The sequence below is a fragment of the Brassica rapa genome, chromosome A06 (assembly GCF_000309985.2).
Source record: "Brassica rapa cultivar Chiifu-401-42 chromosome A06, CAAS_Brap_v3.01, whole genome shotgun sequence".
NCBI lineage: Eukaryota > Viridiplantae > Streptophyta > Magnoliopsida > Brassicales > Brassicaceae > Brassica > Brassica rapa.
In genome coordinates this window covers 18,662,071-18,675,640 of record NC_024800.2, presented here as the reverse complement: position 1 = coordinate 18,675,640, position 13,570 = coordinate 18,662,071, and the positions used below count along the sequence as shown (strand labels likewise).

The following is a 13,570-nucleotide window of genomic DNA, read 5'->3' as shown; positions in this document are numbered from 1 at the left end:
AACAGTTATTTGGAAATGAGTATCTACGAATGCCCACAGCAGAGGATCTTCAACGGTTGCTCGATATTGGAGAGAAACGCGGGTTTCCTAGGATGGTTGGAAGCATTGACTGCATGCATTGGGAATGGAAAAATTTCCCAACCGCTTGGAAAGGACAGTACGCATGTGGCTCGGGAAAACCGACAATTGTCTTAGAGGCTGTGGTTTCACAAGATCTTTGGATATGGCACGCTTTCTTCGGTCCACCAGGTACTTTAAACGATATTAATGTCTTGGATCGGTCTCCTGTTTTTGATGACATTTTCGAAGGCCGAGCTCCCAAGGTAGAGTATGTGGTCAACAGACACAACTATAACTTGGCCTACTATCTTACTGATGGTATCTATCCCAAATGGGCAACCTTTATCCAATCTATCACAAGTCCTCAAGGTCTTAAGGCAGAATTATTTGCTAAAAACAAGAAGCAACCCGCAAAGATGTGGAAATGGCTTTTGGAGTATTGCAATCTCGATTTGCGATTGTGAAGAACCCGGCTCTTTCATTGGACAAACAGAAGATTAGGAAGATTATGAGAGCATGTATCATACTACACAATATGATAGTCGAGAATGAACGAGATGGATTCATTCGGTACGATGATTATGAATTTGAAGAGGAAGACGTCCCAAGAAGTTTACGGGTCGGTAACGACATGCCTACAAATATCCATAATATTATCGGCATTCGGGATGATGTTCACGATACCCAGGCACATCATCGATTGAAATATGATTTAATAGAAAATATTTAAAACAAATTTGGTGATTCATAATCATGTTGTATTTTTAAATTTAATCATCTTAAATATTTATAAGGCCTCATGTTGTATCTTTTTTTTTAATCATCTTTTTATTTAATCATGTTTTATTTTTATTTTGCTTTCTAACATCAGACGATCAACAATACTGGTACATTATTTTGCTTTCTAACATCTATAATTATGTAGAAAAATATGCGAGTTAGATATATTATAGCATAGCAAACTTCTGAGATGTTTTTGACGTGGAAAATTGTTTTTTATATTTCAGGAGGAACATGGGCAATGTCTTCTTTCTCATTCGACTACTGTTTTTTGGCTGAGGTCACTGCTTCAAATCTACAAGAAGACAAACTTGTGAGTCAATTTAGTTAGTCAAATTAATTGTTTAATCTATTATGTGTCTTTACGTTATTTGTTTGCAGTATCTTTCTGTGGGAGCTACGAGTTCTACTGCTTTGAACAAACAATGCCAAGAGACGATACTGGTGAACAAAGAGGGAATTCATGGAATGTGAGTTTGCGATTTACCGAATCATGCGGCAAATTTTACATCACAAGAGGCTGGAGAAAGTTCTGTCTCGATGACAGTTGCGAGATAGGAGACTTATTTGTGTTCAATGTGGTTGGAGATGGGAAAACTACTTCATTGATGTGTGTATGTCCGGAAAGAAAAGATTGCTCTGAAATACTGAGTAAATACTTGAGCAGAAAGAGTGGTGAGTCTTCTCAGCGATGAATTAGGAGAATGCTTAAGTCTTTTTCTCTGCTTTTACCGTGTGTTTAGCTACCGTTACATTTTATAAACCCTTATGTGTAATCTTTATATTTAATCATGTTTTTATTTAATCATGTTTTATTTAAATTTTCCTTTCTAAAATTATATTAAAAAAATAAATAATAATATTTATATACTTAAAACTCTGCAATGGAACTCACCATTTCGATTCGGATCCTTCACTATTTAAACAAAAACAAAACAAAAAAAAATTAATATTTAATTATCTAAGTACTCCGGATGTTCTAAATACGCACAAAAGTAAACGATTCTTTCTTTCTTCTCACAAACTAGAAAAGTATACGATAAAATTCTTTGAACAGCCAGCAAGATTGGGAACGAAAGTCGAGTGAAAGGAATCTATAGGAGTTGTTCTGTCCGATTCCTTCAAAGAATATCTACTGTTTAGGTAAGAGGAAGAGATGGGTTCTATGTTCAGTGGAAATCGATTGAACAAGGAAGAGATGGAGGTTGTCGTAAACAAGGCCAAAGAGATCGTCTCCGCTCACCCGGTCGTTGTCTTCAGGTTGAAATTTCCCATCTTTTTTCGTTTTTTCATCTGTGATGCTCTGTTTGATAACTTGCGTATTTAAGTCTCTATCTCTATGTTTTTGGTTGATCAAGAGCTTCAGTCTTTTCGTTTGCTCTGAGTTTCTGCTTTTATATCATCGTTAATTGCTTTTGAAACTGATGTTATAGTGAAGCTTTTACAAACATAATGGATGCTGCTACTAAATGTTGATTGCGTAGGAGTCTCAAAGTTTTCCCCTTTGCTTTATTATGTCTACTAATTGATTCACATCTCGTTGTTATAATACTTCACTCTGAGTCTTAAGGGTTTGATCATGTTCACTATTGCAGCAAGACTTACTGTGGTTATTGCCAGAGGGTGAAACAGTTGTTGACACAGCTAGGTGCAACTTTTAAAGTACTTGAGCTCGATGAGATGAGTAAGAAACCCCAAATCCCTGTCAACCTGGATTATTATATGTTCCATGCTCTCCTAATTGACAACTAATCAACTAATTGCTCTACTTTTAACAGGTGATGGAGGTGAGATCCAATCAGCTTTATCTGAGTGGACTGGACAGAGCACTGTTCCTAATGTTTTCATCAAAGGCAAACATATCGGTGGATGCGATAGTAAGACAACAACACTATACAAACTCTCTGCACATTTAATGGAGGTCGCTGGAAGAACTAACTAAAAACATTTGGGTGTATTTGCAGGAGTGATGGAGAGTAACAAGCAAGGCAAGCTTGTGCCTCTACTTACTGAAGCTGGTGCTATCTCCAATTAACTCTTCCCAGCTTTGAGTGAAAACTCTGAAACTATAAACAGTGGAAATGAAGAAGAATGTTATATGTGTTACATATTGTCAAGTACCCAAATAAGGAAAGATACTTGTGGTTTTCACTTTGCTTTAAACAAAACATTAACACTGCTGTTTGTGCTCTAGTTTGGTTAACGGAAAACTAATTTGAGTAAAAAGCTTCTGGAGATTCTTTATAGTTGAACCACTTGACATTGCTTTTGTCCTGTTATACTGAAAGTACCGGAAAGGTAAGCTTGTATTTTTACGTACTCAAGTGGGTGTACTGATCAAAAGCTTATGTCTTCAAATTGATAGATAGTGATTTCTCCCTTAAACCAAATAAAACGAAACACCCCTTCTCTTTGTCAGACAAAACATCCATAGTTTGGTTTGGTTAATGGAATTAAGTGATTTGTGTAGCTTCCTTTTGCTGAATCACTGGAGACTGCAGGTGTTGTGCTATAACGATAGTATTGCTTTTGAAGTTGACTATGTATTACGATATTATTGCTTCTGAAGTTGACAAAGTAGATTACGGACTCTGTGTTGATTTAACCATCACACAATCTTGTAGCTCTTATTGAAAAAAGCATTGCAATTTGAAATTCAACAATCTAGGCAAACAATTAAAAAAAAAAAAGGATCAAGCAACTTCAAATCTCAAACGCAGTTTCAGGCTTCCATAAACGAAGAAGCTTATCATAAAAGGAGCAAGTTGCCACAAGACTCCGCTTCTGATCTTTCCCCTTATACCAATCTGCTCCATAAGCAAGAGATTCATGCTTGCTATAACTCTCCATCACTTCACCTTTCCCACCACCAACCTTAACTACAGCAAAACCATTATGCATACAAGCTGCCAAAACAACACCACGCACAGACGGATGGTGCTTGATTCTCCACACTCCTCCACCCAAAGACACCGATACTTCATTCACAGGTCTTGAAACAGACCTCGTGTCCCAAACCCTCAAAGTTTCATCATAACTTCCAGTGAATACAGAGTAAGGCTCACTCGGACTCGGCGAAACGCAGCAAACACCCATCGTATGAGCTTTTGAATTCTGGAAAACCCGATTGTCCCCCGGATTGTCTCTGATATCCCAACAGCTGAACTTGCAATCATCTGATCCAGTGTAGACCAAACTAGGGTTGTTGAGATCAAACGAAGCTGTCCAAACCTCAAAGTCGTGTCCTTTCCATTCTTGGACTGTCTCTAGATTGGAATCAGTGAACGAAACAACAGAAGCAGAGCCATCGGATAAACCAACTACAATCGATGTTGATGATTGATCCCAATCGAGATAAAGACACATTGATGAACTGATTTTTTCACCAGCGACTTCTCTCAGACAATAACCTGTTGCAAAGCATAAGACTTTGTCTTAAGACCAAACCAACAAGCGTGTTACTTCACTGCAATATCGATAAAGTCGTTACCTTTGTCTTCAGAGTCATCGACCTTGTAAACTCTCAAGCACCCATCAGCGTCAGCTTGAGCAAGCGCCAAGCTTCCGCCGCCACCGCGGCTCCAACGGATGTCGAAGACTCCGGTGGTGTCGACTTTATGGAGGAGATTCAAACGAGAATGTTCGACGTCGAATAGATAGACAGAGCCGGATCGAGAGGGAAGATCTCCTTCTTGGAGTGTGTAAGTAGAAGCTGCAAGCAAGTTCGCGTGAGGCTCGTGAGGACAGAACTCTACTGCGTCTGCGTTTCCTTCAAGGTAGCAATGATCTGCGTCCATGGCGACTCTCCCTGCTTTTCTCGGCGGCTAAACAACGAAGCAGAGGACAAAGGCTAATAATAAAAAGATAATGGAACGACGTCGTGCCGAAAGTAATAAATAATTTGGTTTAATCCAACCGGGAAAAACAAATTCATCCGGTTAAATTAGACTTAACCGGTTAAGATTTATCTCCGACGATTAATGGAACTGTTCTGGTCGTCTTCAACAATTAGAAAGCGATTGCGGCGGAGAGAGAGGAAGATTGAGGATTTATCTTTTCCTCGATACTGTAGTAAATTTTGATCTATGGAAGCGGTAGACAATCCAGAAGAAACCATCCCAGGCGTAAGCTTCTTTTGTTCGAATGCATAGATAAGGATCATTTCTTTGTGATAAGTTCCTTCTTTAGAGGCAATGCGTTGACGATTCGTTGTTTTCGAGTGTCTTCTTTGTGATTGTGATTTAAGAATGTAGAACAAAGGTAGGATTTTGAAGTGGTTTATGGTTATTATAACATGAAACACAGAACTCTTCAAGATTAGCTGGGAATCCAAACTGGGGAACAGCAACTGTTGTTGGGATATTTGCTGGAATGTTATATGGAGGCAGCAAAGAGGCTTCTGCTTCTGTGGTATGTCTTCTTTCAATTTATATAAAAGACCTAGTTGCTCCTTATTATTTATGTTTTGTGTCTGCTTGTATTAAACTCAACCCATAAGATAAAACAAAGTTTGCTGAATCTGTCTCCAACGCTAAAATTAGTGGCCGTGGTTTTGAAACAGAGCAAGGATGCAGAGGTGATGTTGAAGATGGGTAGTACACAGGACAAGCGAGAGCAACACAGATTGATGCGAGATGCTATGGAGAAACGATTCACCCGGGTTACTCGTGGCTCCCTCATTGGAGGCATGCGTCTCGGGATGTTCACCGCTTCATACTTCAGTCTACAGAACTTTTTAGCTGAGACGCGAGGAGTGCATGATGTTTTCAATTTCGTGGGAGCTGGTTCAGCTACTGCTGCTGTATTTGGCTTAATCAGTACTTGATACATTACCACATTCTCTAATCACATTTTAGATCCAAGATATCTTTTTGTGTCCTAACATGTCCTTATCTCTAATCACAATATGGCAGTGCCGGGGTCTCTTTCTTGGCGTGCGCGGAATGTGATGCTTGGTTCAGTTCTTGGAGCTACAGTCTGCTTCCCTCTTGGTAACTAATTTGCATCTTGGAATTTACATTGCCCACAAGTCCTATACCATGTGAAAGGAGTTATTGGCTTAAACTTAAGTGCATGCCGTATTATTTCAACAGGTTGGTTACAACTGAAGCTCATGGAGAAGGCAAACGAAGGCAACAAACAAGACACGAGCCACCATGGCGAGGTCACAAGTGGTGTTGGTGCTGCTATTGAGAGACTCGAACAACAGTTAAGAAAATAAGAAAGGGAACGTTCACAGTTTTTTTCTTGTATGCTAAATTTTCAAGCCGATGGAGAATAAGATAACGAACATAAACACTGTTCTTTTGTAGTTTCGTACAATTTTGTGAGTATACAATACGAAAACGTTGATTGTTATTCTACTCTTTTAGCAATTTACATCACCAGGATTCAATAACACACTCTTTACTTCTATCATTGCTCATACCAGAAGAAGAGAGCTTTCTACTCCAATATTCTACACTTTCACCACATGCCTCCTCATCATCTTCTTCACTGAAATATTCCACACCTGAATCTATGGCTATAGCTTCAGTGCTATCTACGCCATCACCAGCCGCTCCTTTGTTGTATTTGTAGCATCCATGCAGCGAAAGAAGCGAATATAGCTGTAGGTTTTGAGAAAGACTATTAAGGTTTCCTTCCTTTTTTTTATGAACGCTAGACTTTTAATCCATAGTTTACAAATCTATACACTTTACATATTGCATGTTTGGAGATATACCAACAAAAGACGATAGTCTTATCAATGCCTGCATCTCTGTTATCATCATTGCTATATTCCGCACCTTTCCTTGTCCGTTCAGGTCTATATTCTCTTTCCTTCTTGAACAAGATCTATCAATCCTTCTTTGATCAACAATGTGCCGTTTAGACTCACATAGAATAGCTCTGGATGTCTCACTATCAGTGCTCTTAGCTTGTTTGGTAACGCAAACTCCTTCCTGAAATGTGTCAGATGGTCTATCAAAGTCCTTTTCTCGTCTGTTAACAGCTTGAAGATAGTGGTGTAGGTGTTGTAAACAGCTTGAAGATAGTGGGATAGCGACGGATCCTGGAGAGAATATAGTTCATGGGTTTTCGATGCCAAGATAATATCTGCATTTGTAGAGGATTTGAACCGAACTCTGTTGGGCTTCATTCACCACATGCTTGTCTAGAGATGGACTCCGGAAAATCAAAAGACAAGCTTGCGATTTTATTTCTGCCGAAAGTGCCGGCTTAGCAGATGTGCTCAAGGCACATTTGCACAAAGTCCTTTGTTTTTCCTTTAAAAATAAAGTTCTTATTTGTTAAAAACTAGAAATATTAAGGCCCTAATTTTCAGAGTTACTGCAAAATAGCTAACGTTTGGGATTTTTTTTTAATTTAGCACAAGGTCTTAGCACTATTTAAGCCGGGCCTTCACCGCATGCTTGGACGAGGTTTTTTTTTTTTGAACACCAGACTATTAAGGTTTCCCTTTAATCCGTAGTTTACAGATCTATACAATTTACGTATGCATGTTTGGAGATACACCAACAAAACACAGTAGTCTTATCAATGGTATCAGAGCTCATCGGATTAGTGACAAAAAGAGGGAGAAGATATAGGAAGAATCTGAGATGAGAAAAGAAGTTTAGGGAGAAAGAAAGCTTGAGGTTGAACTTTTGATATTGTTTGATCGAATTTTGGATGCGAAAAGTTTAAACAGAACAAAAAAACTTAAATAGAGAAAATTGAGATAAGTGGGCTTCAGTCTACTTTCGTCGCACGCCCAATAAAGACTCAAATATGAGTACGTATCATTTTTTGAATTAGATATCGTTTTCTCATTCATCCTTTCAGGCATTAAACTGTTACTAGCTTAAGATCCGCGCAGTTGCATTGAATAAATGTTATATATAAAATAAAGTTTTATATATTATTATTTATTTTTATTCATTTACGTATTATATATATAATTAAATTAGAGTAAACACATAAATCAAAACAATAAATTTTGTTTATTTACGATAATGTTTTGGTAAATAAATCAAAATAATCATTTTATTTATTTTATACGGTATATAACTAAATTTCAATGACATGGACATAGATATATAATATATTTTAATATAGATATTTATTATTGAGAATTCATACTCATATAATAAACGCGATTTTTGAATGTAAATTTCAAAATTAAAATAGTAAGATTTTAATAGAAATGATCAAATTTAAGTATTTTTCTATGTTAATATATAATATGAATGTCTAGTAAATGAGACTACATATTCATACGATTTATAATCATTTGTATCTTGTTATTACCAAAAAAAATTAAACCATTAATCACAAAATTTTAGTGAGACATTTAACGTTTTTCGTTTTAAAATATAATATATAAGAATTTTTTTTATCATATGGTTAATTTGATTGTTTTATATCTTTTAATAATATAAAATTAAACAAAAAAGAGATAAGATACAAAAATTATTATCAAATATTTATTATTCATAATCATTAATTGTCATATATATACGTTAATCATATTAGGAAATTCTGTAACTTTTATATAAGTAAATTGCGAGAATATTCTTTTGTATACTATTTATCAATTTAATAGTTAGTTTAATAAAAAGTATAATATAAGTTAAGATGTACCAACCTATTTCTCTAAAAATTCTGAATTTCATTCTCGTGGTGACACGTGGCTACAAAACAATGTTGTAATGCTTCTCAATTAATATATTAGGATATATGCATTTTAATTTAAATCACTTCCATTATTCTATATGCAATTTTTTTTCTTTAAGTCATGGTAGAACGATTGCATAAATTTATATGGCTTGGCCGCTTGGCATAGATAGAGCTCAAAACTAGATGAAATTAATATGAATTATTTCATACTAATTTAGAATAAATTTAGTCGTTGTTAACTTCGTATGATTTTGAAATACTTTCTTGAAAGTGTATATGATATGTGATTTTGCATATTCATATTTATTTTTATTTGATCAATTAAATAATAAATTTATGTGTACCATATTTAAAGTGTATATGATCATTGATTTTGCATTTTCATTTTTCCTTTTATATGATCGATTAAATAATAAAATTATATCCACCATATTTAAAATGAACTAAATCAGATTCAATTCATTTTCTGCAAATGCGACTAAAACATCAAACATGTTGAATGTCATAGTGATTATTGTTTAGCAGTAATCATTGGGATAAATCATTCATCATATTGCATATGAGTTATTTGTGATGGATTCAATCAATCATTTGAATGTGATTACTTATTTAGTTTAATGTTTTCCACATTTATAGTGCTATTGCAAAATTAAGTTACTTGTGATGGATTCAATCAATCATTTGAATGTGATTATATATTTGGTTTATGTTTTCACATTTATGATGCTTTACTAATCATATTAGATATAAGAATCTACTTTTATCATTGAATAACTAAATTTTTGTTAGCATTTTTGTGGATAACGCCAAAGGTACATCATTTTTCTTCTAGTGCACTAGATATGCATTAAATTTCTCGAGAATAAAAAAAGAAGAAGAAAGGATAGTCTTGTCCTCCTTTTTGCCAGACACAACTTGAGCAATATACAGCAAACAAGACCATACAAATTCTGCCAATATCTAAGTATAAAATAAAATAGCTTACACTATGTACAGCTAAAAACATATACTAGCTTCCCATGCAGATTTCGATCTTTTTGCAGAGCTTGCTACCACAAAAAGCAAAAAACAATTCATGTGAGTTTTTTAACACTCAGTGAACACAAGATTCTTATAAATGGATAACTGAACTTACTTCGATATTTGTGAAATTCCACTCGAACTTATCCAATTGATCCCACTGTTTTTACCTTCCAACAGGGAATGCAACCTTCCACAAATCCTCTTGCATACACAGAGAAACCAAAAACCACTTGATTACTAAGACAACACAAATATGGAATACACAAACGACTGCAAGGGACCTTAATTCACCAAATCACAAGACATGATAGAAAATACGAAAATCAATGCTTACACAAACGACTGCAAGAACAAGGACATTTCTCTTTGTATTCTTTTTTTCTCTTTTGATTCCTCCTTGCGTGTTGCTTCAATCGCCTAGCCTTCTCATGTTTCTTTCTGACCGTTTCTCTTTCCTCTAAGTCTCTGTCGCTTTTCCTGATCCACAAAAACAAGAACTCACTTGATTAATAATAAATGTTAAACATCTCATAATGAAAAACTATGGTGAATTTACCGGATCCGCATCTCTAGCTGCCTTTGATGCCTTATCATATCAGATCTCCTGTTTCTCTGGCTCTTAACTTCTTTTGGAGCAGACATAAACCTTCTCCATTTCCGCCTTTTTCAGCCCCACATAATTCTTATGAAGTTGAGTTTTCTCGATATAAAATCATTGTTTGATGGCCTGCTTTTTTCAGTAGCTCGACATTCGGTTTGAAATCCCCATATCCTCATGTCTTTTGAGCCTTTAGACCTTTTCTAAGCCAACATTGTATCAGAGCTTTTATTTGTTTATCTGTTGATTGGTCTCCTTTTGTGTTTGGAGGTCCTGAAACAAAAAAAAAATCTAGCTAATAATGTTTCTAAACCAAATAAAACTCACAAATTACACATAAAAACTTACTCTTAAGATTATGAGCATGACATCAATTTTTTTTCAGCAGCTTTTTAGCATATATATTTATGTATACCCCACTACGATAGTGATGTTTTTGCGTCTACTCCAGCCTTCCTCTCTCAATTTCTAGGTGATACGGTCATAAATAAGCCTCTTGTAGACGTAAATCATGGGAAATTCCACGTTTTCGTAATCCCACCAGTATACCTACCAAAGCGATGAAAGTAAAGTAAAAATTTTGAATTTACTTTTATTAAAAAAAAAAAATTGGTATATACCTCATGGTCAGATCCAGAATCTATAAGAGGTTGTGCCTTCTCCTCGATCTCAGGAGCAAGGATAACATGAGCTGCAATGATAAGATGGTTTTCAATTAAATCACACTAACATATGAATGTCAATTTAAAATAATATACATCAAAGAAGCTGTAGAAGTCGGGCCAATATATAAGAAGGAAATGAAATAGCTTACACTATATGTAGCTAAAAGCATACTTCCTTTCAATAGAGATTTCCACCTTCCCGCAAAGAAGATACAAAGCATGATCTAATACACATAATGATGCACTCTCAAATTTCTGAAACTTAACTTAGAAAAAAAATGGAAAAAATAAATTGTCATAAAAATATAAAATTTCCAAAAAAAATATATATGTCAAAATAAAATGAAACAAATATACAAACAAGTAACTAAAACGGAAATTAGAGTTGTGAAAAAACAGAAATTAGCTTCATATATATGATAGTTATTTGAAAAACAAACATTAAAAGAGCTTAACTAACAAAAAAAAAGTCATAATATATGTCACAAACACACACAAAAAATCGTTGTCTACAAAAGGAATTAGCTTGAAACTTTGTTAAAAAAGAGAGATAATATTTGTAGAATACTGATAAGATTACAAATAACCATCTAAATATATAGTAATTACACAATCAAAAATATTTTGTTTCAAGATACATAGAATTTACTAAAACAATAGTCGATTCAGTTCTTTTCTTTTAGTCGGCTCATTTCCTTCTTTAAATTTTCAAAAAAATTAACTATTTTCAAAATAAAATAGAAATCAATAGCGATAAGTTCAAATCTCCATAAGAGGGGCGCAAGTAGCTTTCAAAAAAAAAAAGATGGGTGCGTGTATCAAAATATACTTACAGCACTGTGGGTATTGCATTATCATGGGGGTTAGTAAAAATATATACTATTATTTTCGAAGTAAATTTTTGGAATTGAGCTCTCACGTTAAAAGTTAGAGCGGTTAATAACGTTTATACCCTTAATGAATAAAATGTATAACTAAACTAAAAAATAAAAACGAAATTTTAATTTATTTAATTAGATAATTGATTAAAATTAATAATATTAAGAATTATCCAAAGTCTTAAAATATAATTTAAAAAGAGATAATTTCTGTATATATTGTATTGTTATCTGAAAAAGTCTTTTAGTAAAAAGTTAAAAACATGAATTATATAACTAAATATTAATCAAATAAAATTTTTAATTATATAATTAAAAATAGAATATTGAATTATCTAAAATCTAAAAATCACGTTAAATGTTAGAATGGTTAATAACGTTTATATCTTTAATGAATAAAATGTATAACTAAATTAAAAAATAAAAACAAAATTTTAATTTATTTGATTAGATAATTGATTAAAATTAATAATAGTAAGAATTATCCAAAATCTAAAAATATAATTTAAAAAATAGATAATTTATGTATATATTGTATTGTTATCTGAAAAAGTCTTTTACTAAAAAGTGAAAAACATGAATTATATAACTAAATGTTAATCGAATAAAATTTTCGAAGTAAATTTTTGGAATCGAGCTCTCATGTTAAAAGTTAGAGCGGTTAATAACGTTTATACCCTTAATGAATAAAATGTATAACTAAATTAAAAAATAAAAACGAAATTTTAATTTATTTGATTAGATAATTGATTAAAATTAATAATAGTAAGAATTATCCAAAGTCTGAAAATATAATTTAAAAAGAGATAATTTATGTATATATTGTATTGTTATCTGAAAAAGTCTTTTAGTAAAAATTTAAAAACATGAATTATATAACTAAATATTAATCAAATAAAAATTTTAATTATATAATTAAAAATATAATATTGAATTATCTAAAATCTAAAAATCACGTTAAAAAATGAATAAAATGTATAACTAAATTAAAAAATAAAAACAAAATTTTAATTTATTTGATTAAATAATTGATTAAAATTAATAATAGTAAAAATTATCCAAAATCTGAAAATATAATTTAAAAAAAGAGATAATTTATGTATATATTGTATTGTTATCTGAAAAAGTCTTTTACTAAAAAGTGAAAAACATGAGTTATATAACTAAATGTTAATCGAATAAAATGTATAACTAAATTAAAAAAATAAAACAAAATTTTAATTTATTTGATTAGATAATTGATTAAAATTAATAATAGTATGAATTATCCAAAATCTGAAAATATAATTTTAAAAAGAGTACTTTATGTATATATTGTAGGGGAAATTTTACTTTTACACTTTGTTTGGTACCATTATTCAATTTTACCACCAATCAAAGGACATTTTCATAAATGCCACATTCATTAATGTGTAAAAGACTAGACTAACCCTTACCTTATCCTTAACATATCTTCCTCTTTCTCGCTCGTCGAGATCCATCGTCTCCATCAAGCTTCGCCGTCGAGATTTCATCAAGTTTCGTCGTCGTCTTCATCGAACCTTTCCGTCGTCGTCTTCATCAAACCTTTCCGTCGTCATCTTCATCAAGCTTTGCCGCCGTCGGCTTCATCGAGCCTTGCCGCTGTCGTATTCATCGAGTTCCGCTGTCGTCATCTTCATCAAGCTTTAGTGTGTTGTTTCTGGTTTCTTAATGGATTGCTATGTGATCAAGCATGTGATAGAGAATATCCAGAGCCACTTTTTCATGACTATCATGTTAAACTATCAGATTTTCAATCATACACACGTTTGAATTGATGATGAGTTTCAGTCTTTCAATCACACAAACACACATTTAGACGACCTTTCTTATTTGTTTAGTATTATCTAATCATATATAGATTCTTTAAAGTTTGGATATTT

The 13,570-nt window shown here is 33.2% G+C and overlaps 3 protein-coding genes and 1 long non-coding RNA gene across 5 annotated transcripts; 2 read left to right on the top strand and 2 right to left on the bottom strand.

Moving 5' to 3' along the window:
* Positions 1-1,818: 1,818 nt before the first annotated feature.
* LOC103873728 (glutaredoxin-C1) lies at positions 1,819-3,503 on the top strand. 2 transcript variants are annotated; one of them, XR_004448433.1, is made up of 5 exons: positions 1,819-2,100; positions 2,436-2,524; positions 2,619-2,717; positions 2,805-3,019; positions 3,432-3,503. XR_004448433.1 is itself a non-coding variant. In XM_009152118.3 (4 exons), exons 1-4 carry the CDS (start codon positions 1,997-1,999, stop codon positions 2,873-2,875), a joined length of 363 nt encoding a protein of 120 aa, XP_009150366.1. In that variant the 5' UTR covers positions 1,819-1,996; the 3' UTR covers positions 2,876-3,106. The 2 variants fall into 2 exon arrangements, 1 of the variants encoding a protein (XP_009150366.1); XM_009152118.3 differs by lacking the exon at positions 3,432-3,503 and having other exon boundaries at positions 2,805-3,106.
* On the bottom strand, positions 3,449-4,759 carry LOC103873727 (diphthine methyltransferase homolog). The gene is made up of 2 exons (XM_009152117.3): positions 4,331-4,759; positions 3,449-4,250 (listed from the first exon to the last, which is right to left on the bottom strand). Exons 1-2 carry the CDS (start codon positions 4,635-4,637, stop codon positions 3,544-3,546), a joined length of 1,014 nt encoding a protein of 337 aa, XP_009150365.1. The 5' UTR covers positions 4,638-4,759; the 3' UTR covers positions 3,449-3,543.
* A 5-nt stretch (positions 4,760-4,764) lies between these two features.
* Positions 4,765-6,219, top strand: LOC103873726. Its single transcript, XM_009152116.3, has 5 exons — positions 4,765-4,964; positions 5,146-5,250; positions 5,402-5,657; positions 5,754-5,831; positions 5,934-6,219. The coding sequence occupies exons 1-5, from the start codon at positions 4,926-4,928 to the stop codon at positions 6,059-6,061; spliced, it is 606 nt and encodes a 201-aa protein (XP_009150364.1). The 5' UTR covers positions 4,765-4,925; the 3' UTR covers positions 6,062-6,219.
* Positions 6,220-8,786: 2,567 nt separating this feature from the next.
* LOC103873725 lies at positions 8,787-12,468 on the bottom strand. The gene is made up of 3 exons (XR_004448775.1): positions 12,076-12,468; positions 10,082-11,767; positions 8,787-10,002 (listed from the first exon to the last, which is right to left on the bottom strand). It is a non-coding gene; the product is annotated as an uncharacterized LOC103873725 (long non-coding RNA).
* Between the last annotated feature and the right edge of the window lie 1,102 nt (positions 12,469-13,570).